The sequence below is a fragment of the Danio rerio genome, chromosome 7 (genome assembly GCF_052040795.2).
Source record: "Danio rerio strain M-AB ecotype USA chromosome 7, GRCz13ab, whole genome shotgun sequence".
NCBI classification, from domain to species: Eukaryota; Metazoa; Chordata; class Actinopteri; order Cypriniformes; family Danionidae; genus Danio; species Danio rerio.
In genome coordinates, this window is record NC_141027.1 from 24,702,295 (window position 1) to 24,728,705 (window position 26,411).

At 35.5% G+C, this 26,411-nt stretch overlaps 1 protein-coding gene and 1 long non-coding RNA gene across 3 annotated transcripts; one reads left to right on the plus strand and one right to left on the minus strand.

Annotated features, from left to right (window-relative positions):
* Positions 1-20,775, plus strand: LOC141375362 (uncharacterized). 2 transcript variants are annotated; one of them, XR_015495701.1, is made up of 4 exons: positions 1-185; positions 4,456-4,652; positions 7,379-7,440; positions 18,395-20,775. It is a non-coding gene; the product is annotated as an uncharacterized LOC141375362 (long non-coding RNA). The 2 variants fall into 2 exon arrangements; XR_015495700.1 differs by lacking the exons at positions 4,456-4,652; positions 7,379-7,440 and adding an exon at positions 16,789-16,881.
* calb2b (calbindin 2b) lies at positions 7,447-26,200 on the minus strand. The gene is given in 11 exon segments (NM_200711.1): positions 7,447-7,980; positions 10,611-10,682; positions 11,141-11,194; positions 14,738-14,777; positions 14,857-14,912; positions 14,985-15,062; positions 15,145-15,201; positions 17,582-17,662; positions 23,240-23,329; positions 23,631-23,701; positions 26,032-26,200. Coding segments are annotated over 11 exon segments (810 nt in total). The 5' UTR covers positions 26,126-26,200; the 3' UTR covers positions 7,447-7,863.
* Positions 26,201-26,411: the final 211 nt, after the last annotated feature.

Sequence of the window (26,411 nt, forward strand, 5' to 3'; positions counted from 1 at the left end):
GTAGATCAGTAACTCTGCTTCAGGTCTGAGTGCTTCATCTCTCTGGAGTGCGAGAGAAGCGGCTAAAGTGCACACGGTGTTTTTTGTGGGCCGGGCCGCACAGAGCTTGGGTTTATTTTAAACACTCCTGTTAAAAATATATGAGAGTGCTGATATTTAATTGATGGCTGCACAGACTGCACAAGGTAAGTCCTGCTCTAGCACGACTAGTCAGAAAGTGGAAGAACTACTGTATCACTACTTACACGATTAAAAAGTCATAAAACGGCATTATAATGTCATATTATCATTATTTAACGCCGTATATTAGCATCTGCGCCTAATCAAGTCCTTTCCTGGTAGCAAAATGTTGTGACTGAGAGCTAACACAAAACTGAAAATTCTGTAATTTTCTCACCGTTTACTTGTTCCAAACCTTTGTGTTTCTGTCTTCTGTTAAACAAAAAAGAAGATATTTTGGGAACATTGTGGAAACCGGTAACCATTGACTTACATAATTTTTGTTTTCCCTACTATGGAAGTCAATAGTTACCAGTTTTTAGCTTCAAAATAGCATCATTTAAGTAAATAAATAAACTCCTAATAGATAGAAGTTACTCAAGGGCGAGTAAATAGGGAATTTTCCTTTTGGATGAACTGTCCCTTTAACGTTCAATTGCTAAATGGCAAATTGATAAGCGTTTGTTTAACAAATACAACCATTTGTTTACCATTTTATTAGTGTGGCAAATAATGAATAAACTGTGGTTTTAATGTAATTAGTTAATTCAATTCATATTAATCTAGTATTTTAATAAAGGAAGAGAACATTCAGTTTTATAATTTTGCAAATATTAGCTACATGAATCTTACTTTTGAATTCTGAAATTTGAACTTTCTAAATAAATAAATAAAAAATTGCTCATTAACCTATCCAAATAAAGATTTTGATATGATATGATTTTGATACAAACTGATATTATTTTGCAAGAAAAATATTCATATTTAAAGCTTTCCAAACAGTTTTGTGTAACTTTCACTAACTGTAATATGCTTTTTCACAAGATATTGCACATAGTGTATGTGCCATTGAGAAGCTGAGGCAACTTTTTAACATTTTAAATATGGATATATTGCTTACAAAACTGCATTGATCCCCTAAAGGAGACCTTTATTCACCCCAGTGGCACTTTTTATTATGGATGGATGTGCTTTATTGGACTACTGAATAAAAACACCAGCCGATGACATTATAGAGTTTGAAAGAGCCAGAAATTTTTAAAAAATCAACTCGGATTGGATTAAATGAAAGAACAAATTCATATCGGATGTCTTGGAAGTGAGTAAATAATATTCTTTACACATCTAATTTTCAACTAATTTTGAACTCTTTTAGAAATCGTCTCTTTTAAAACAAACATTCTATAATGCTATTGGAATTATATTTTTTAATGTTAAAAGGCCTTTCTCCATTTTTAACTTCTGCAAACAAATGGGCTATTTGCACAGCTAGATGTCATTTTAGTCAATGATAAACTTCCGGTTTGAGCTTTATATGACTATTTTTAATTTTATAAGGTTCCTTTTACAGCATATATATTTAATGTAAATATAAACAGTTAAATAGACTTCAGCATTGGTTGCGTAAAAAGATACGAACGTCCATTTAAACGTCATTAGCGGCAGGTTAGCACAGAAATTCCATTAAAAATACTGGGCTAAAATTAATTTCCATATTTTAAAGACATGGCACAGAAAAATATAATTTAATGCAGTGCCTCTTGTTTGGTCTGATACTAACTTCATATCGGATCTCAGCCAGGCAGTGAAGATCGCTGTTTTTTTTTTTTCTTTTTTAAGGAAATCAGATCTTAGATGTGGCAATTTTGTATTGGATGACAATTAATCAGAAGCCCTGGTGCTGGCTGACTGAAATTAAAAGTCTGTGTGCAAATACCCCAATGGGAATGTTCATTTTGAATTTTCTCTAAATATTCTGTAACAGTGTAATGTTAGATGAGTGAATGCCCGCCTTTGGATGTTTACATGATTAAAACTGAATACTTTTGCATTCTGCAGTGTAGCGCTGTTATGCAAATTTGTCCAATATTTTTAAAGAAAAGAACTCCAATCACAAATTACTAATAAATAAATCTTTTGATGAAGTATGGGAGGGTTCACTAAATAATATAATCTAAAAATAATACTTTCACATTAGTAGTATGAAAACTATCTTTAAGCATCTAAAAACAGTATTTAGTAGGTGAATTCCCAGCTGATAAAAATATGCTATTAAGTCATTATGTCAACAGTACTGATGAATGTCCTCTGAAGGATGAAAATGGCCAGGCTTTTGATTATGCAACATTTATTCATTCATTTTCTTTTCGGCTTAGTCCCTTTATTCATTAGGGGTTGCTACAGCGGAATGAACCGCCAACTTATCCAGCATATTCTTTACGCAGTCCAGCTGCAACCCATCACTGGGAAACACCCTAACACTCCGGACAATTTAGCTTACCCAATTCAACTATAGCACATGTCTTTGGACTTGTGTGGGAAACCGAAGAACCCGGAGGAAACACACACCAACACGGGGAGAATATGCAAACTCCACACAGAAATGCTAACTGACCCAGCCGCGGCTTGAACCAGCGACCCTCTTGCTGTGAGGCAACAGTGCTACCCACTGCGCCACCCCGATTATGCAACATTCTGATTTATATTTTTGAAAACAGATAATGTTACATTTGAAATATCTTTAGCTGCTCAAGCAGCAACGTTTAAAAAATAAAATAGATGAACATCCAGCTAAGATATTTTAGAACACATAATGTTTTTGTGCTAACATTTTGAAAGTGTTAACACTTTAAAATAATGGTCCATCTGCAGTGGTGTAAGGTAACAAATTACAAATACTCAAATTACTGTAATTGAGTAGTTTTTCTCAGGAATTGAAATTTACCAAGTAATTTTAAAAATGTGTACTTTTACTTTCTCTTGAGTACATTTTTAGTGCAGTATCGGTACTTTTACTCCACCACTTTAACCTGCAGTCACTACTTTATTTTTTCTTTTCTATGGGGATTAGAAACATCAGTTCTGTGATTCCTGTCCAATCAGATCGCACAGAGAAGGTACATTGCATCATAAAGAACTACCTCAAGACATGTGTGATTTATAATTGCAGCAAAATGTTTAGTAGCATTAAAATTGTCCAAAAAGATGTTCAAAATCTTTACACGCATTGACTGTTTAGATGCATGTCACTGATCAGAAGATGACTGGTGTTTACTGTATGATGATTGAAATGGCCTTAAATACCCAGCAGGCACAAGACGTCAACATAACGCCAGATTGACATTGTACCCTAATCTCATGGGGTGTTGCAGTTTGTTTGGAAAAAAAAATCGGGTTGACATCAGAACTCAACGCCAGGCCAACGTCAATGTCTAAAGTCCAACCTAAAATCAACCAAGTATCAAGGTCTAATGATTTTACAGCTTGACGTTATGTGAACGTTATCACTATGATGTCTATCAGACGTTGGATTTTGGTTGCCATACCTGATAAATAAATGTCAGTTTTTGACATCAATATGAAGTTGGATTTTGGTCTATTTATAACCTAAAATCAACCAAATATCAATTTCATTTGACGTCGTTATTGGACATCAAAATATTGTTGTCCTTTGACACTGGCTAAACATTGGTCACCTGACATCACAACCTAAATCTAACCTAATATTAACATCTTATGATGTTGTGTGTCTGCTGGGCAAAAACTAGATGCACTACAGAATGTTATGTTCACATGCATCCACAAATTAGATGTAAATGGATCAGTTTTTTCAAGCATAATACTCACTACTCGGGACGATTGTTTTTGTTTACATCCCTCAAAATGTTTTTTTGCCTGTACTTGAGTTTTTAAATGGACAGTTCATACATCCGACCGCTTGTATTAAAGGACAAAATTGTATTCCAAATAATAGATAAATCTAAATATATTTATACATTTTTCTTGTGCTGTGAAGTAAAATATAAAACTGTATATGGAAAGCATTGTCAATGCACCGTGATGCACCGAGATATCAAATTAAACCGAATCGATGGCATGATATTCGTAACCGAACCGTGAGACCAGTGTAGGTTCACATCTCTAGTTCCAACATATTTCCTGTTTTACATTTTTATTCTCTATAGCTTTCAAGAATCCAACAAAAGCCACATATTGATGAATATTGTCATGATAGCTGTTTAACATTAAGTTATGATTGAACTGCCTCTTGTTACTGTTATGAAATAGTTCCAATGGCCTCACCATATTGAAATGGTCTATAACATAAAAACATTCCTTAATAAAATGAATGTTATAAGCATAAAAAAGACACCTTTAGGATTTTGTGAAACATATTCAGGATGAGACTGAACCTCAGCTTCAACCCAATCCTTCTCCTGTTCTATCCTGCATCAGAGATTAATGAAGCACAAAGAACATTCGGGTAGCATGAAAATGAAAAAGATAAGCTCTAAACACTTCATTGTGCTGCTGCGCTCGCTTTGGCTTGAAGACGCGTGCCTTCACTTCCGGGCCCTGCAGAGATAAGTTGGCCACGTCTGGATTTATCTAAATGGAAAGCGAGAGCAGTGTGGATGAAAAGCCGGCGTACAGTAAGTGCCCATTATTAACATTTTCTGCTTCCAAAACAGAAACTTGAGTTGTAGCCATAATTGAATTCAGGACGCTGCAAAAAATATACGTATACTGTAAAATAAGATATGATCAGTAGGTCATTATGACTGAACATTTTGTATGTTAATTTCACTTGATAAATTGAGTTAAACAGGTTTCAACTGGTTTGTTACTTTACATTAAGCCAGTGTTTCCCAACTTAGTTCCTGGAGGCACACCAACAGTGCATATTTTGGATGTCTTCTAATCTGACCTAATAACTTCAGGTTTTGGAGTCTCTTCTGATGTTCTGCTGAGTTGTTTCAGATGTGTTTGATTAGGAAGAAGTTGAAAACGTGTTGGCGTGCCTTCAGGAACAGGGTTGGAAAACACTGCATTAAACTGACTCAAAAAATGATGTTGAAACATTATTTTATTACATTAAATATGACTTATATTGACTTGTTATGAGCTTAATTTAATTCAACTCTAATATTTAATGCCTGTGTGAAGCGGAAGTTGCTGAGACTTTTATTTCAGTATGTTAATGTACTTCCAACTGAAACTGAATATTGAGTTGGGGGCGGGGCTTTATTGTTGCAGATCATTTCCTCAAAGCAAACTAATGGTAAAACCCCAGTCAGATCACATGGTTTTTATTGTCGGTTACGAAAGTAACTATGTCAGATTGTGCGATTTATTTTATTAAATTTATTTCTATTTTTTCAAATGTGCAAAACTACATGTTCCCTCACGATCAGTCATTTTGTGAAGTCTACGACGAGTATTATTTCCCAAAGCAGTCACAAGTGTTGCTATAACATTATTTCATATCTTAATTTCAGTTTTTTTATTTCAACCTTTATAAACACTGATGCTTACTGACAACTAATATTTACATTATGTAAAGGCATTCATTACGACATGGATAGGATCAAACTTATGATACTTTTTAAATATTAAGATATTTTTTTTAATCTAAATGTATAGTTTCCTGCCATGGGTTTCTTATTAACCAATCCCTCAACTCCCTTATTTTCTTTAAAATCTAAACGTGTATTTTCCTGCCATAGGTTTCTTATTAAACAATCCCTTTGGCTGAACTTGCCACAAGTAAAACGGAGAAAATGAAAGCACATCAGCACCAAGGAAAAATCAGATGCTTAAGACATAATCTTTAAAATAATTACATATTTAAATATATAGATGAGCAAATATATAACTGAGATCTGTGAAATTGGGGTACAATCACAATTTCAATCATTTATTAAATTTGTATTTTCCACCTGTATAGTTTAGTAGGGGAGGGACACAAACAAAAATATAATAAATTTTTCTTGTAAAAAATATATTTTTAAAAACAAATTTTGTTTCTGTTATTTTTATCTTAATTTTTATGTATCTTTTGTTGGTCAGTTATGTATAAACAAGAAAAACAAATAACATTTGAGGTGAATCGCTTCAAAACAAGTCCGCTATATGCGCCAAAACACAAATTGCTGTGAGATTGTGTTGGTTTGTTAATTAAATAATCTAGCCTATATAAAATTAAAGTGAAATATTCAGTTTTACACAATTTATGACAAATTTGAAAAAGCAGCAAATGCTTTTACAATGTATTCGCAGCATTGAACACCCGTGGCCCACCCATTAGTAAATATTATACAGCCTATTTTTTGATTACCTGACTGGTGCATTAGCGACAGCACCCTCTGATATAACTGTGAAATTAGTTAAAGAGAAGTTCACCGAGAAGTCACGACACCCATTTGTCATTTACGAATCCCCACAATACCCTATGTCAAGGAAATCGTGCCGAAAACAAGACAAACTCGTGGGATCTGTCCGGGGATTAAGACAGGCATAGTTAAGATTTTTATGGCTGAAGCAGTCAAACTTACATCATCAGAGTAGCAAAGTAGAAGCAGATGATGAGACTTTAGCTATGCTTCCATCCACCTATTTTTATGTGCATTTTCGATGTGCGCATAATAAAACAGTTGATGGAAATGCCATGATGTACATACATTTTGAAAATGTTGAGGATAAAAAATGAGTAGGATAAACTTTTTATTCGATAAGAAAAGATAAGCTTAAACTTCAATGGAAACACGTTTACTAAACAAATTGCAGTATGCGCATTAAAATCCTGTGATAATAAAAATATGTGTGAATGGATAAACCAGCAGGCTGAGCACATTGTAAACCATCTGAAATGCTGTTTAGGTCATTCTAAAACGCCTTAACCCTTTTAGTATTAGTGTTATTACATTATTAATGACCTCCAGAATCAAGAGCGGCTGGGCCCTGCGTCTTAAGCCTTCAAACACCACCGCGTGTTCACTGCGTGTCAGGATTGCCAGTCATTTATTAAATAAAGAAAAGATTCACTCAGCTTCTCTTATCGCAGCAAATTCCATTTTAAATTTTGTTGATATTTGGCGCCAGTTAATCAGGAAGTGACCATTTTGTTCTCTTTGACTCGTTAGATGGAAACGCTGCTTTATTTGCACACCCTTTATGCGATATTCCAGCATATAGTAAATTTGCATTTTTGAATGGAAACATAGCTTTTTATTGAAGATTACCAAAACAAACTTTTGTCAGTGGATTAAACGGTTCACCCTAAGAAAAAGAATGTGCGCTAGCAAAAAAAATAACATTGTAAATTTAAATTTTACCTAGACTTTGATTTAATATTTATCTTGTTTGTTTTTTTTTACAGTGCAAAAAATATGGAAACTGTTCTACATGCTTCAAAGCAGAGGAAGAGGGACGATTTAGAAGGTAAAATGTCTTTTCTGATCTTTATTTGAGTCATTCTTTTATCAGTGTTGGCAAATCAGAACAGTCTACAGTCTTGCTAGGAACAAAAAAAGGAGGAATGGGAGAGAGAAAAGGAGAGAGAGCAGAGACTGCACGCTGTACATAAAATAACAAACGTAATGAAAGATTTGATACGAGCAGGAGAGAGAGACCATATAGCCATTATAATACCACAATGTCATTTTGACATAAAAAGAGAGATGCACACATCGAGAATCCATATCTTTGGGAAAGGCATGCCACGGAGAGAGGGTAGGTTGTGGACGCTGACTAACTCAGACAGGATAGAGGTGGAGCAGAGCCACCACATGCACCTGCTTTGGCTAGATTGGGGTGGGTGAAGGTATGGAGGAGGAGGAGGCGGAGGAGTGAGAGTTCAGAGCTTCACACTGATGGATCTTTGCATAGCACAATCTCCAGCTCTGTGCGGAACAGCTTTCCTCCGTCAGACAGCGCCATGATGCTCTTCTTTGAGCTGGACAGGCTGTGAGGGTCGACGGCCTGAAGGAGGACACACAGAAATGTCTATTAGTATGCAGATTAGTCAGATTTATTGCTGAAATGCAGCATCGGTGCAGCCTTATTTAGATTTTTACACCACTTCTCCAAAGATTGAGAGTGGTCATATTTTTTCAGATTTTAAAAGAAGTTTCTTATAGAACTCCCATTTTGGGTTTTTGAAAATTATATTCCATTTACTGTGTAACACAGCTCTAAGTGAAGTGAAATAACCAGCTAAGGCTTAAATCTAAAAGTTAACCGTGTTTAAAACTATTGATTCATCTATAAAAGAGTCGACCCAGAGTGGTTCAAATGATTTGTGGGCGGTAACGAGTCTTTAGCCGTGACATTAATACAGAACTCAAGCTCCGCCCATTTCTTGCACATTCAGAGTCAGTGATTGAAGTTTATTTTTGCAAAAATACTTTAGTATTATAGCCCCAGCCTTGTGTGCTGTTCCATAATTTTTGGACGAGTGCTTCAGCAATCTAAATGCTTACAATGGGAGATTTGTCGGCCAATTGTTAAAAGAAGGATCAGAAAAGACTATTGTTGTATGAGACTTTGTCAGAGCTTGACAGGAACTTTACAGTACAGTTCATGGATCAGTTTCTTCCTCCAGTTCACAAGTCTAAGTAAGTGCAAGTTAAATGGTTGCCTCCTTGTTTTCTCTAGCTTGCAAATTAATTATTTTATTGTGTTTTATTGCTTGCAATCGTTCCACACGGCTTGTACTGTATCTAGTTAACTTTATTTTCACAAATCACGTCTAAAACCACGTTGAAAGCGTGCTGCTTTGTTTATGGATTTAAATACGTTTGTGAGCTTGCAATCTTCTGCTAGTTGTTGTTGCTCTGGCCACAGTCAGCTGTTCCTACATGCATGCGGTAGTCAAGTATGAGAATAGTTTAGCTTTTGCCACGGTGTGGATTAATACTGAATGTATGTCACTGTTTTACCTATGGTTAAGAATACAGCAATATGCTGGTGTTAAACTACATTGCTTTAATGCACTCCTGCATTGGGCCCACACATACACTTTGCACTATGACTACTTCAATATTGATTAGCCGTGGTGGGCCTTTTTCTTGCGCTGAATGCAGTCGACCAATCACAACAGACTGGGTCATTGGATCAATCAGCACAGATTAGCATCGCACTAAGGAATGGTTTGGGAACAATTAATCGCTGAACGGGTCATATGGGAGTCGTTGGGATAATTAGGTCAAAATAAATGCATAATATAAGACAATAAAAGTGTTTTTTGACCTTGCATGCATATCAGCCTGTTGTCTACCTTTTTTAACGTATGATAGGGGCTCTTTAAATTTACCAAAGCTGAAATGGAAAAAATGCAGTAAAAAGTTCAATATTGTGAAATATTATTTAAAAAGCTGTCAGTTTTGATGTAGTGTAGCCTATCTTTATTGTATAAAGCTATCAAAGCAAAAACAATCTTCATACCCCCAATAATCTGAACAGTATGCCTATACGTCAATTAATGTAAATATAACCTGATCAGGTTTGTATCAAAATCTGACTCCAAGGGCAAATCTGCGCCCTCATAGCTGTTTATCATAAACTTTTCATCGGTTATTTTCCTGCGATTGACAGCAAGCACGAAAACAGAAGCGTTGATGCTACATGTGTTCAAAATAATCTAAAACACCAAAAAGGATAACTTTATGCCACATTTTCTAAAAATACAACAAAAAAAAATACTAATACTACTAATACTTCCCTTCTTAGACTTTACAGACCTGAAACTTGCTTATAGCACTTATTCATTGTTGCTCTTGGTTGTGTAAATTGCTTCCTTGTCCTCATTTGTAAGTCGCTTTGGATAAAAGCGTCTGCTAAATGTAAATGTAAATGTAATACATTCTGTATCTAGCTTTTCCCTTGTACGGTGGCTCTGAACTGTCAAAACACCACTAAAAAAAAGGCTTTTTACGGACATGACATATTTGTACACGTAAGTTACATTACTGTAACACGCTTTATTTAAGAACATATGAGCTGGTTTTAGTCCTTAGCTCTTTCATTTTTATTTTGTTTAAAATATATTTAACTTGCTTGTTGATTAAATCCCATTTTGTTATTTAACCTTTTTAATTTTATGCAACAGTCAAGTTGTATGTTCAGTTGCTATGAAGAAAATGAAATAATGTATTTTTTACATGCTGATTTATGTGAAATCGTGAATCTAGGTCTATATAATCACCTTGCCGTTTTGAAAGCATAGCTTTTTTGCTTTGAGTATAGACTATTCAGGGGAATAGCTGAGTTTCAGCTTTTATGAACTTTGCTGTATAAAAATATAACATTTTGAAATATTTATAATTATCGGCCTATATATATCGGCTATCGGCCTCCAAGTCTGAAGAATTATCGGTTATCGGTATCGGCCAAAAAATCCATATCGGTGCATCCCTACTTTGTTTAACTTTTCAACATCAAAAGTTGTTCCATCATAGATGCAAATCAAAACTGTAAAAAAAATAGCAACACATTAATTAAGGAAAACTGTTAAATAGCTGTGTAATTTGTTACTGTGTTGCTTCAGATGCAGCTTTTTTTGCTACATATTTTAAAGCTGTAATACAGCACGAAATTCATCTCCAAGTTACCATTTTATGTTTATGGTAGAGGTCTCTCAGCAGGGCATCCAGTTCATGTTCATCAATATAACCATTGCCATCCTGTTGAGGGAAAAACAAAAGCAGATTTAGAGAATAAAATTAATATAATAATAATAATAATAATAATTTTAGAAGAGATTTTTATTTTCAAAATTCCAGACAAAAATCACGGACATCCAATAGACCAATCTAAGTTATGTATGTTTGCTGTTGGGGGATATGAGAAACTTTTAAAATAGTGTGTTTGTTTTTTATGCGTTCATGTGTGTTTCCAATTTCCAAAGACATGCGGTATAGCTGAATTGGATAAAATAAAATTGACTGTAGGGTATGAGTGTGTGTGTGAATAAAAAAAGAGTGTATGAGTGTTTCCCAGCACCGAGGATTCATGAGTTTAATGTACTCTCAGTACTGGGTTGTTATAAAACAAATGCCAGAGTAATTGGCGGTTCATTTAAACTCACAATAAAAGACAAAATTAACAAGTACACAAACTTGGAAAATACTCATTATCTGACCTTGTCGTAATAGTTGAAGATTGCTTCAAATTCTTCAGCAGACAGTTTGAAGTTCTAGTGATGAAGAAAAAAGAGAAAAAAAGAGAGTTGTTTATTCTTGGTGTACTGTATGTGATTTATTGTATTAATCAACTTATCTTTAGATTTGATTTTCATAACTAGAGGATAATCCTCCTAATCCTTTGGATTACAACAGAATAATGCAGCGACACTTACTGTAGCATCATTCCCCTCCCCCAGAAAGAGAATGCACACCATTCATAAACATGCCAATGTAATATATAATAAACAACGCAATGCGGTCATGCCAGAAATGCCACATAAAAGTCATTTAGAAATGGCTTTGTGTAATACACAAAGATTATTCATCTTGATTCATCTCATTAGTATTCCACTAATGATAATAATATTTGGTTAATATATAAATTGCATCGCTCTATGTATTTTATTAATTATATTTACAGTCATTATTTTATGCTGCTGTACAGCTTGTGTATATTAAAATGCCTTCGGATTTCCTCAAAGAATAGGCCAAATTCTTCCTGTATATAGTTTCCCCTAAATATACTGTACATTTATATTAATCATAACCTAATGACCTATGAAAATGATGAATTTAAAATGTATTTAAAGTGAAGGGACATCACATAAAAAACAATCTAAACAATTAAAAATTCATTAAATGTCTGTATATGGCTACTCTTTCATGAATATTTCAAACTTGTCTCATTTTTTTGATCGTCATAATGCTTTGAAGCTGAATTTGTTGCTGATATTTTCAGTGGTGTTGTTGAGGAAAAAACAGAGAAAGAGAGAGTGAGCATCCAGTGAATGTGGGGAGACTGGGTCAGATGAATATGTCTCCGGGTTCAAAAATAATCTATGGAGATTATCGTAACTACAGTAGGATTGAAGTAATCCCTATCGACCCATGTTCTCTGTGACAGAAAGCAGCCACCAATCTGCCATCAGGTTTACTCTGAGACACAGACCAGACCTATAAACACACATGCCTAATGAGCAGACACGCATTCGCCTGCAGTCATGTGTGTTTCTATACGATTTCAGCAGAAAACATGCATCTTTTAATGGAGATTTTAAAAAAGCCATATTGCAAATCTTAGCTGTTTCTCTTTAGCTCAGACATTACTGGGATTCTACTGTAAGTGCAAACACTGCCAGCTTATTCATTTTGCTTCCAGTGCATCACATTTATTGTGCCAATTCTGTCCCTAAACACCTTGGGCCAGATTCAAAACCTCTTTTGTTGGGACTTACAAAAAAAATTGCTTTCAAAATTGAAACCTGGTTTTATTTGAAATAATACCAAACAAAAATAGTTATTATAGCTAAATCAAACATAGTTTTGCAACACTAACCATAGTTAAAATACCATGTTATGTTTAGTAAAACTGTGGTCAGTTTCTGAGAGAACAAATGAATCATCAAACTCCCCTCTCGCCTTGCAAATGAGGGTCTTATGAGCTCAGGGCTCTCTCCCGGGACAGCATGCCAAACAAGCTTTAGAATCAATCATCAGCTAAGTGTGAACTCTTGAAGTACCCTTTTTTGCAATAATAACCCTTGAAGTAAAAACTCGTGAGAGCAAGGCATGTGAAATGAGTAATTTTGTCATATTTTCATGTGTAAAACATAACATGCTCACCTTTTTACATATGAAAATATCCCCAGATGTTCCCTTGTTTCAAGTGCTACTTTAACATCTAATGTTTGTGTTGCATTAATGTGATCATTGTGTCCTTATGCAAAAATGTCACATCATCTATACTATATAGTCACTTTTGAAACACACATATGAAACGCATCATTTTTCCAAATTAAAATATTCAGAAACCTTCTGTTTCAATCAGCCTTTCACATGTTCCATATGTGTTTTAAAGGGCACCTATTTCCCCCTTTTTCAAGTCTTTTGTGTCTTCAGAATGTGTCTGTAAAGCTTCAGCTCAAACACCCATCAGATTATTTATCATACCTTTTACAATGTTAGAATTTTTAGCTCTGACCACAATATAGCTGTTTATGTTGCCTGTGCCTTTAATGCTAGTTCTCCCCGCCTACCTTTCCCACGTGCCTGTCAGAAGAAAAAAAAAACAATGTGCCTCAATCTCTGGCTGCATGAGATAAACAGCACAGTGACAGACATGAAGGATGCCGATCTCGCGTAGCTTTTGTGAGAAATACTACTGTAAGAACTTTACCAATAATTATTAGTTGTGGAGTTAATTCAAGCCTTTCTGCTACGATGAGTCACACACAATGTTGTAACAAAGTTCCGGAAAACAGATATACACACACAGCTAAGCGTTTAACTTTGCACTGTTTTGGTAAATGTGACAGAATACACGTTAATATCCACTGCTGTATGGATATCCGTTATGTTAACGTACAAAATTTACCCGATTTAATGTCCACAAACCGGGATTGAAGCGTCTTCTTTTATAATTGTACTGACACACTGCTGTGGTGAAAAAGATGGTAAAATCGCTGTAATTCACTACAAACATGCAGTGTTTTAAAAACATTTTGAACTTGTAAAACTGATTTCTAATCACATTTAATGATGATTGATGATCCCAGCGAGCTCAACTGATCTTTTAATCAAGGTTACTTTGCACAAGTCCTGGTTTGTTCATATGATTATACACTGTAAATCCTAATGTTGTCTTTACTTAAACAATTAAGGGAAGTTGACTGAACATTACTTATAATTTTAATTAACTTAAGTTAATTTAACTTATATACAATGAAAATGCATAACTTTAGATTACAAGTATAGTAAGCTAAAAATCACAATCATTTGAAAAAAAAAAAGGTTGTTTTTAATGTAGTCTTGACTGTTAAATTTTAATATGTGCAACCTTTTATTGCAAGGTCTTAAAGGTTTTAAAGCAGAAAACAAGGCTTTATGTATAATTATTCACCATAATGGGAATAAATGGCTACTTATTTTTTTTGTAAACAATTTTTTCATAGTATATAATTACACACACAGACACACACAATGAACTGAACAATTTAAGTATAATCTACCAAACCGGCAAGTTAAATAAACTTAAATATGCAAGTTTTGGGAGACTCCATTACTCAATTAAATTGAGGCAACAAGTTTACTCAATTAATTTTGTTCAGTCAACTCACTAGGGTTTTTCAGTGTATGCGTTACTACAAAGACATGTTAATACGCAGCTGTCAATCAATTCGGTGGGCAGGGAACCTGCACTCCTACGTCACATTGCGGTGGGCCTCAAAATGGGAGGGATTTTGATCCTACTTTAACGTCAGGAAATTAAGAAAAAGAGACTTATTATCTTTAAATCACTCCAGTATGACTGTAGACACACTATGCCTTCTCACAGTTCTGTCCAAACAGCTCCCAAAAGATGATTTTCATCATAGGTGCCCTTTAAATGCCACTTAAACAAGTTTAGCTCATGTGACATTCATGTGGTTTTTGTTTAAAAGGATTATATTTCACACTATACATGCCCTGGAAATCAAACCCATGATTTTAGTATTCCTGTTCATGTTTAAGTACATTATTGTCGACTTATGTAACGTTGTGAAGTCTGATCTTACCTGAAACTTGAGCAGAAAATTCTCTTCCACAGGAAGCAGTCTAAAAGACACAAGTTTCACATGTAAAACAATACTGCATTAATACAATCTGACTTCAGCTCACTCGAAGGGATTCTCACCTGGCCATCTCAGACAGTCCCAGTTTCCCGTCGCCATTCAGGTCGAACATTTTAAGCTGCAGAAAAGAGGCACAAATGAGCAAGCGGTTGTGAATGCGTGTGAGCTGTATGTGCAATTGTTTACTCACTATGGTCTGCGTATACTCATTCAGTTTCTTGTCATCATAATGTCTGTTGGCTTTCTTCAGCAGATCTGACAGGAAGCCCTAGGGAGAAGAAATGATTTTATTTAGCCATGGATCTATAATAGCTACAGTGTAGGAAGCTGTGTGACCTATTGAGTTATACCTTCAGTTCATTGGATTCAATGTATCCGCTGCGATCGGTATCATATTTTCTCCATGCCTGGAAAAATGAAACGCAGTCATTAAAAACAGACACATCTATACTTCCTGCATGCATGTATAGATTTTGTTTTTGACAGGCAAAGGTGAAACGTACAAGATTTCCATTAAAAAGATAAATAAAAAATATTCATACTTGTACGTGATTACATAGCTGCTATTCTGATTAAACTGGTGAATTCGGTATTACACTGGGATTACTGGCGAGCTGATCTGATGTGAAGGAAATCCCACCTGCCCTCATTTACCACAGTGTGTTATTGCAGTATATGTGTATATTGCTCTTTAATGGACGGCAAACGCTTTCGTCGTGTCCACCGATCATTTCTCTCGGATGTTCAACAGAACGAAAATGTTTTTTATTATTTACAAAATCACCTTGTTGTACAAATGAATCTCCATTAACCCAGTTACACACACACACACACACACACACACCGAGTTCTTTTATGCAATGCAAGACATTCATAATGGATAACTCACAGCAAACTGAATTTTCTAGCTCTCTTAGACTTTCTTTCACTCAGATGCACACAAAGCAGCGCAGTCATTGAAGAATATTTCATGTTTACAGCAAGACATTTATCTGTAAAGAGTAATATGTTGCAAGTACACATAAAACACATAAGTACAATAACTTTTGTTGCGATATATCATACAACAAAAATAGGCCAGTCAAAATATCTAATTTTTGCTGTGCGATATGTTGCACCAAAAGATTATTAATATTAAAAATATTACTTTCATTTTAAGACCCTTCTATGGCTCTCGAAAATGACAATATATTAGCATTATAAGGCAAGTACACTCTTTCAAAGAGCACATAATACTTTTAAGAATATTTAATCAAATTGTATTATTTATCTATTTAATTATTAGGCACTGGAATCAGAATGTAAAAACACATATCCTAAGGAAATGTTAACAAAAAAGTGCAAGTTTGTTTTTTACCATACTGACACTGACAGACGCTGCACAATCAGATAAAACTAATAGATAAAGCTAATATTGGTTTATATGTAGGTGTGATATATATGAGCAATATCACACTAGTAGCAGTGCAATGTGACTGTATATCGGCACTGGTTGGGCACTAAGGCAAACGCGCCAAGGCACACCTCCCAGTGTGCATTTATACAAGAGTTCGACAGCATAGTGGTGTATATAAAAAAGAAAATCAAACATGGAGAATCTAAAAAAACCCTTTTGTAAGAGGAACTACTTTCTTCCACCATTCATTCACATCTGCAGCTGCAGACGTCAGAACAGCAGAAGCCGTTACTAAATCTGTTACTAATATGACAAAACAGGTGATTTTGCTCGCATTTTAAGATTATAAGGCTGATATGCCATCAGTCTACAGAGATTTCTCCCTATAGTATTACAGTCTATTACAGTCTACAGTGTAACCAACACACCACATATTCCAGATATGCAAGTTCCACGCTCAGTACACTACAATTATATGTTTTAATTACAGCACTACAACGTACAAGAGAGAGAGAGAGATCGACTTTAAAGGTCACTTACTTGTTTAATAATCATTTGATCAGTTGTAGTTAGAAATTATGCTGCTTTCTCTTCTAAGGGCCTAATATGCGATCTCTATCGCCATCTTGTGGATGGACAACATCAACCGTCTTAGCTCTGCTCAATGACCAGCCTGATCTCACGAGAAAACGTAAGTATTTTACGTTTTGCCAGTTTAGTGGCTAATTCGTACGAATTCGTCCGAGTTCAGTCGTACGAATTCGTACGATTTTAAAAAGGAGGCGTGGCACCTGACCCCACCCCTAACCCCAACCGTCATTGGGGGATAAGCAAATCGTACTAAATTGTACAAATTAAATCGTACGAATTCATACGAATTAGCCACTAAATGAAAAAGTTACGAATTGCCGTGAGATTGTGTTGCAATTACAGGCTAATAACACCGTTTCGCAGAAATTATAAATATTTTGAAATAGGCACAATCCTAATAAATAAACTGAGTAGTTGCAATCTAAACAACTACATTCTCTCATTCTAAACAACTACACTCTCTTATGTTGCCCAACAGCTGCAATATTTGTCAAACTGTCGAGTGTCCTGTGCTTGTTGCTGTATGTGGGTGGAGTAATACACAAGGGTGAAGGGTGACGACTGCTGTTACTGGCAGAATATCGCACGGCTATTAACAGATCAAATTCAAGAACCAGACAGATCTGTTATACAAATATATATATATATATATATATATATTGCATCAAGGTTGAGTCCATGTGTTGTGCGATAAATCGGTACATTGATTGTGACTACACTGAATGAATGTGGTGGTTGATAATTGCATCAGTAAGAGACAGACAGTAGACAGCGAAACATTGTTTCCATGTGTAACATACCGTCATAAACTCTGCACTGGATCCCACAAACTGTCTGAAGCACAATAGAAAATTCTCCTCTGTCGGCAGGATCTGGGCCAGCTACAAAAACAAAGAGTATTCTCGTTATCATTGAATAATCATATTATCTTTATTGGATTATTTGTGTATTTTATTTAATTTCTTTTTTTTTGTTTATGTTTTGTTTCCTTTTTGAATACTTTCTTTAAAAATAATTAAAACTAATACTGAACAAAGTATACTTAATTGGTTGTATTCAAAACATTCAGTATAAAAATAAAATACATATTTGCATGCATTGCAAGACATTACATACATTTGATTTTATTTTCAGCATAGTTAATGTTTTTATTTACTATATGTTTTTGTGTATATCGGAATAGCTCTTGCAGCATTACATCAAGGTATAACATTAAACAGTATCTTGATTACATGCAATTTTCAGTTCATGTAATATTTATTTGCTGAATATATTTTATACAGAAAGACAGATAAACAGATGGACACATGATAGATAGATAGATAGATAGATAGATAGATAGATAGATAGATAGACAGACAGACAGACAGACAGACAGACAGACAGACAGACACAGGTGGACGGACGGACGGGTGGATAGATGCATAGAACAACAGACAGACGGACAGACAGACAGATAGATAGATAGATAGATACTGAATGTACTTTTCACTTTGTATTACACTTTATACATAAATTATGTAAATAAACTGTATAGTAAATAAATCACACTAGTAATTAAATACATTAAATGTAATGAAGATGATTTTCTTTATTCCTCATCCACTATACAGGTTTAGACCCCAGAAGATAATTCCATTGAACAGGATTTCAGCACCATGGACAGCCGCTCAGAGGAGCACAAAGCCCTTATCCAAAGCAGCCCCTTTACTACACCATCAACCAAGAGCTTCTATTTGAGTTTTTGGTGTGTGTGTGTGTGTGTGTGTGTGTGTGTGTGTGTGTGTGTGTGTGTGTGTGTGTGTGTGTGTGTGTGTGTGTGTGTGTGTTTGTGTAAAGCCTCTCTCTCTGGCTTAAGAAGAGAGAGCCCGCGAGAGCTGGACAGAGATGAGAGACCATTTCATGCTCTTGGTTATCTTTTTCCGCCTCAACAGAGGAGTTTGTCATTGCTGAACTACTGAGGGGACACTAAACCATACCAAACCCAAAAGTAAGCAAAGCTCTAAAACGAGTTCCACCTCTGAATGCACTGGGACTGGAGGATCACCCTTCGCCTATGTGGAGAAAAACACTTTTAATCCATCTGATCTTTCGTTCGATCATCTGAGGATGTGTAAAGTATTCTTACATATAGGGAAAATATACTTTCATGATCATGGAGCTTATTTAAATCTGAAAAACATATAGATTATAAAGACAGACAGTAAAGTTAAATTTACTGCATTCAAGGCTGTCACTGAGACTGACACAGCACTGCACATGTTATGTAATTATGGGCTAAGCACCAAAAATGCATTGGCATCGTTTTTTAATGACACCCTCTCCCCCCCCCACCACACCCCTTTTTAACAATATTAGCTGGCAACCCCTTTTTCCATCATATGCTTAATTCTGAACAACCTAACGTTACCTGAACAGCCCCACCAAGTGGTCAGGGAATATGGAAGACAATGGCTGTATTTGCCTTATTTCTGAACCAAAATCACAAATGATCATCTTTGCATTAGAGCAGTATACAGTCACATTTTTATTGAAAGTTTTCCATGTCAGCCGTTTTTAATTGTGTTATATTTTATGAATGAATTTGTGTATTGAGAGGTGCATCACAAATCGCATACTTGTGCACTTTTCTACACCCTTTCGTAGTATAAATAGTGTAAGTAGTGCATCTGAAAACTCTGTAAAGAATGAGTTCACTTTAAATGATGATGCACTTATTCAACCGGTAATATGAAGTGTGGAAAGTTGGACACTTCACGCACGCAACGACCGCAGCTTTGCTCACATAGCAGAAAGGGCGGAGCTTTCAGCACTGATGTTGAATTACTTTATTTATTTTGGATTGTGAAAGCTAAATTCTCCTATGAGAGTGATTATAGCTCCTCCTGATGGTGAATGCAGTTACTCATGGCAGATTTTATTTGGTACTTTGGTCATTTAATTCACTAATTTGGCAACCCCCAAACGTCATCTGGAAAATGATTTGAATGTCCGCTAGTAAACTGTTAGTGTTCCATTTGGGATGACACTACATTCATATACAATGCTGTTGAGGGTGTAAGTGCATAGTGTGCCATTTGGAACGTAGCTATTTTGAAACGGGGTTTGCATTTATAGCAGTGTTTCTCAACCATGTTCTTGAAGGACCAACAGCTCTGCACATTTTTCATGTCTCCTTAACCAAACACGCCTGATTCAGAGCATCAGCTCATTGGCAGAGACTGAAAGACCTGTAATGGGTGTGACAAAGGAGACATCCAAAACATGCAGTGCTGGTGGTCCTTCAGGAACGTGGTTGAGAAACACTGATCTAAAGATGCTAGGTGGCGCTATCTGGTGGCCAAAAGTTAAAATGAAATTTGCAGACGTCATAATAATTCTTTTTTGATCAGTTTTGCCCATAGTTATAACAACTAGTCCTAATAGATCATGAAGAGAATATCTATGCCAATTAGCCACAATTTGCCTCTCTGCTATTTTTATTTATTTATTATTTTTTTATTTTTAAAGCTCCTCTTTTACCGCTGATATCAGTGTGACCTCACACTGACCACAGCACATCAGTTTGGTGACATGGCCACTAATTGGTTACAAATCTACAAACTAACAATTCATACTATTAGCGATCACACTCATTATTGGTCAGCCATTTTAACTTCAATTACAAATGTCTTCAGTTACTCATATTGTGATTGGATTCTTGATTACTGGTAGCAGCTATTAAATATTGGATCTCTTTAATGGCAAGGTAACATTTTCAGCCCCATCAAGCTGCAGTTACACTGGACTTTTCTCCCTATAGACCATTTCAATGTGCTAATGTCAATGGCCCTTGAACATTTTTTGCTTGTTATCATGCTATTTCATTATTGTAAAAAGAGAATTCAATCATATCTTCACATTAAAACAGCTGTCATAACATTATTTAGCAATATGTGTACCTTTTTGGATTCTCAGAAGTTTAAAAAATAAAATGTAAAACATTACAAATACATTAGGACCATTGTTATTGTTTACATTCCTCAAAAAGGTCTATAGACTTTCATTCATATGCAAGCGAATGCGTCAGACCGGAAACGCAAGCTCGTGTGACAAATTTCGCAGGGTTGTTGCTAGATCAGACACAGTTGCAACCGGAAGTTAATGAGAATTATTTAAATAACTTTTTAAATTTCCCATTTATTGTATTTTATTAATGTCTACCCCAAACCTTAACCCAACCGTCACAGTACTGTAAAAATACGAATTACTGTTATACAGTGTCATAAAAAAATATTGATGTAAATTGATGTGCCTATCGCACTTTCGGCCGGCCACATGTTCGATCTAGACTTTACCGTTTTGCAGGGTTGCAAAGTTCAAGCTTGGTGAACTCAGACATGCAAAATGGCATCACGTGACTGCGTGAGATCAATCGAAGATCAAAACATGACCTCTCTGGACAGAAATTTTACGTATACAGCAGTCACACTATAGTTTGAGTCATTCAATGGTACGAAAAGGGGCAGGATTAAACAAGATGATTAGACATTTTAAAAAGTGAGCGACTGGTCCTTATTTTAAATTTGTAAACATGACCTCTCTGGACAGAAATTTAAAGCATAGACCAATCATTCGCTTTTTAAAATGTCTAATCATCTTGTTTAATCCTGCCCTTTTTCGCATTGCCATACAACAGGATTTCGCACACACAAACTCTATTGTGACTGGGGCATCACTCCAATATTCAGAGTTACATCATTAATTTGATATGATAATTTGGCTTTCTTATTATGAATATAGAAAACAGCTGCGCTGCTTAATATTTCTGTGGAAATTGTGATTTTTTTTTAATTTTTTAAGATGACAAGTTTAAAAGGACAGCATTTAAGTGACAACAGCGTTTATTTATCGAAATGTATCTTCTCCTTTTCTGTATTGGATTTATTTTGTTTTCATTTGTTTGCACAATATAATAAATGTGTTTCCTGGAAAAGTAAGTCCAGTCACCTCTCTTTTTGCTTCTGCTCCTCTGCTAAAAGATAGTAAAATCAAATGATCATCACTCATTCTAGTAAACACAAAAAACCTACTCTGAGTGATAGAACGTCATAATACTGGTATCTTTTAGACAACGTCGAGCAGAAACCCCCAAAAAGCAGCAAATCAGAAGATGACAGATACAATGATCTCAACATAACTAATCTGAGGCTTAAGCTTAGATTCACATACCGCACACAGAAGAACAGATCACTGACTTGCACAGGCTTTGAATAAGGCTCTGAATGAGCTGCTGAAATCGTGCCAGTTTTCTAAATAAAGTGACATGTTGAAGGTTTGGTACCAGGTTAAAAAACAGTGGATATAAAAACTCTTCTGAATGATCATATCATGTAAAAACAACTAGGATTTTGTTCATAAGTCGTTGAAAATATCTAATACTGCTAGATTTGAAAGATGCTGATCATTTGTAACCAATTGCCTTCTGCATTAAATGCATATTCCCTCAACTAAGCTTTAATCTGATAGACGGAGATGCTCTTCTCATCCTTTCAAAACCATTTTACCATCACTAATCTATACAGGAGTACCAAACAGGAAAATACAACTGAAAGACAGCAACTTAAAGGGGTAGTTCACCAAAAAATGCCAATTTCCTCCAAATTTACCCTGAGTTCATTTATTCTGCTCATTGCAAAAAGAGATATTTTGAAGAATGTTGTATACTTATAGCTATTGACTTCTATAGCAGGAAAAACGGTATCACTTTACAGTAAACAGGATGTATTAATAATGATGTATTAATATGTAAACTAAACATTATTATGACTTAATGTTAAGGCATGCGTTAATCACGAACTAAGTTTAACTACAACATGAGTCAAAAGAGTAAATAATGGCTACCTTAATTACTAATTAGTAAATATTGTTAATTAATGTATTAATTAACATTAAAGTTTAAGCTTAATGTAATGTAATGTAATGTAACCAACATGAACCCATGAGCTATTAATGTATAATTATGGCATGACTTTACTTGGAGGGACACATTATTATTAACACATCCTTAATTCCTTATAAAAAAGTGAAAATGAGTAAATAATGACAGAATTTTCAGTGTTTGGTAAACTATCCCAGCTTCATAACTAGATCAGGTTGACATTAATTGGAAGGAAGCAGCTCATATGCTTCCAGCATAACACATTTTATCCATTCGCTCATGCCATCACCATGATGGATGTCACCCACCGTTCTCTCCCTCCCCCTCATCCATCTCTCCCTCCACCCCTCCCTTCATCACTCCATCATCCCCTTCTCAATGCCACCTTCTGCCCTCTCCTTCAAGCCCCTAATCTGGCCTCATTGTCCTCTTTATATTGATTCCTGGTGTTGCGTTAATCTCGATGGGTGGTTTTGCAGAACTATCAAACCGTTGCTATTTCTTCACTTTGATAGGCAAATAAAAAGTGTATATTTACCTCTGACATCTCGATCTTCCCATCACCGTTCTCATCGAATTTCTGCATAAACTCTTTCATCCTGTCTTTAAATGAAGCATTTGAAGGATCCTGAAAAGCAAAACCAAACATGTCTGACATGTAAACAGCAGCTCGATTGAGATTGAACTGAATTTTCTTTAAGAAAACAGTCGCTGAATAAAAAATAACAAGAAATTGGATTGCCATTAGAAAACATCAGCCAGATGGTATCTGCTTAGATGGCATGCGTGTGCATTAGGCTAGATTAAACTAAGCATCTCGTTCTGCGTGGCTTAATAACTGTTTGTGACATTCAGATCATCACTTATCGAGTACAACCGCGTCTGAGGTTTTGCGCATAATTAATCGACGCACAAAATTCATGACTCACCGCAGTTTTCCGTGCAATCTCCAGCTCACGGATGAAATTTTCCAGTTCCTTTCCTTCAATGCAGCCATTGCCTATAGGATGAAATTCACTGAAGTTCATTTATTTGATTATGTATTCAAACTAAACATCCAAGACACGCACATGTGATTCAGCTCATGTTATCTGATGTAACTTGACAATCAGCATCTCTTTATGAATTAATTAAGGCTCTAATCATCACTTCATCTTGTTGATTCAAACTGCTGACGGACAAATTGCAAATTATAGATTAATTCAATCAGATAAAAAGAGGCATTTTCTTTGGAGACAATGCCTGCTATGTGTAGGAAAGTTCTTATTATACAGTTGGAGTCAGAATTACTAAACCTACTGAATTATTAGCCCCCCTGTTTTCTGTTTAATGGAGAGAAGATTTTTTCTACACATTTCTAAACATTAATAGTTTTAATAACTCATTTCTAATAACTGATTTGTTTTATCTTTGCCATGATGACAGTACATAATATTTGACTAGATATTTTTACAAGACACTTCCTTTGACATTTGAAGGCTTAACTAGGTTAATTGGGCAGGTTAGGGTAATTAGGGAAGTTATTTTATTGCAATATTTTGTTCTGTAGACTACCGAAAAAAATATATAGCATAAAGGGGCTAGTAATTTTGACCTTAAAATGGTTTTTAAAAAATTTATAACTGCTTTTATTCTAGCCGAAATAAAACAAATAAGACTTTCTCTAGAAGAAAAAATATTATCAGACATACTGTGAAAATTTCCTTGCTCTGTTAAACATCATTTGGGAAATATAAACTTTTTTTTAAAGAGGAGCTAATTCTGACTTTAACTAACATTATCTTTCTTAATCTAGTTAATGTTTAATGTAAATAGTTTAACTTGTATGAAAACCAAAATGGATGGCTATATATTTCCAATTTGCCATTTTGATCTGAGCCTAAATGGTTTGCTTATCCCTGATCTCCAATCCTAAATTGACCATTTTGCTGGTTTCTGGACATAATTAGCATAAAACCAGAAAATTTGCTTTGATTGGTTAAGCTGTTCTTTTTTAACAAAAAAAAAATTAAACGTAAAGTATCTTAATTGATTACTGAAGCCTATAACAATTTGTGAGAATGGCATTCCTCATGTCTAAACCAGCCTAAGATGGTTTGACTCTGCTTGATCCTGGACACTTTTTTCAGCAGAAGACCCTCACCAGCTGGCTGAACATCTAATCCAGCTGAGTGCCAGCTTGAGAGACCAGAATGACCAGATGAAGACCAGACTGGGAGGCCAGCTTAAGCTAAAAACAGCTAAACATCCTGGGCTGGTTTAAGTCAACATGTTTTTTTTCTCCCCCGGCAAGACAGCCTCTCTCTCTTTTAGCCCCGCCTATCGCTTTTCATCTTCATAGTCTCTCAAATGCTGACACACAAATCAATTTGAAGGAAAGATTCCATTCCAGAGTGAAATCAATAACGCCAACAATGCCTGTGGGGCGTAATTTACTGAGCTGCGAAAATGCGTGGCTATCTGAGAGAAGTTAACAGGGCGATAGCAGGCAATCATCCCACTGGCGCTTTTTCAATTTTCCTGAATTATTTAAAAATACGCTTGTGCGAAAAACTGCACTGCACATTGCATGAGGAGTCCGCTTGAGTTAGCGTCGCGCTGGATCAGTGTTGCCAGATCTCGCAAAACAAGACATCGGTTCTGAGCCAATTATTCTAAACACGTTACTGTAATGTGTCATGTTGGGAAAACAAAATATGAAATTGTTTTAATGGACAAATAATCCCTCACCTCCCCCAAAAGACAATTAAATATACTCAGTATATTTATTATGGAAAAGCAGCTTATAATACGCGGATGTGGCAACATTCCTTTAGATGCGCACTTGCATTTACAACTTTTTTCTTTTATAAACGCGCAACTCGCCGTTGGAAAAAAAACATTAATACATAAAGTCATGCAAATGTGACAGAAAAAAACATACAATTTCACATACCAGCAGTTTATCTCTCAAACATACTTGAAAAAAATTAACTAAAGTAAAAAAAATAAATAATTAGGCATATTAAAGACGATATAACCTGATGTAGTATCATATTTCTCCATCGTTGACTTTTTGTTTGATTATCACTACATTATTAGTTGTTTGTTATAATTATTTTGTATTGTATTTAATCTTAAAAGTAACACAATATTCAATTTCTTTTCAGCGTAGTCCTTTTATTAATCAGGGGTTGCCACAGCGGAATGAACCACCATTGAACACAATATGTTTAGTCAATTAAAGTTTAATTACCTGCAGGCTGACATGAAATGCACTACACAAAGCTAACAGCCTCCGATGTAGAAATAAACTAAGAGCGCTTTTCGTCCCGGGACGTTTCAACTCACCGTCAGCATCAAATTTATTCCAGATGTCCAGAAACTGAGAGGCAGTGAGTTCCGCCAAATGCAGAGAAATGGGCTCTGGTGCTTTATTCGCCATACCTATGGTGTTTCCTCAGCCTTCTGTGATTTTGTTCCTCAAAGAAAGAAATGTCCCGTCTTTAAAGCACTCCTCTCTGGAAGGTCTCTGGTAATAGCCCGACAGAACAGCAGTTTTTAACCCCCACCGCAACTGCTGAAGCCTGCAGTTCACAGACACTCACCAATAGGCGGCAACAGACAGCGATCATAAAAGCCGCTTCAGCAGTCGAGCTCATTCAGATCTGCACTCTAGGAGCAGCGCAGCAGGATTATGGAAATGAATTCAAATGTTCGCAAATCCTTCG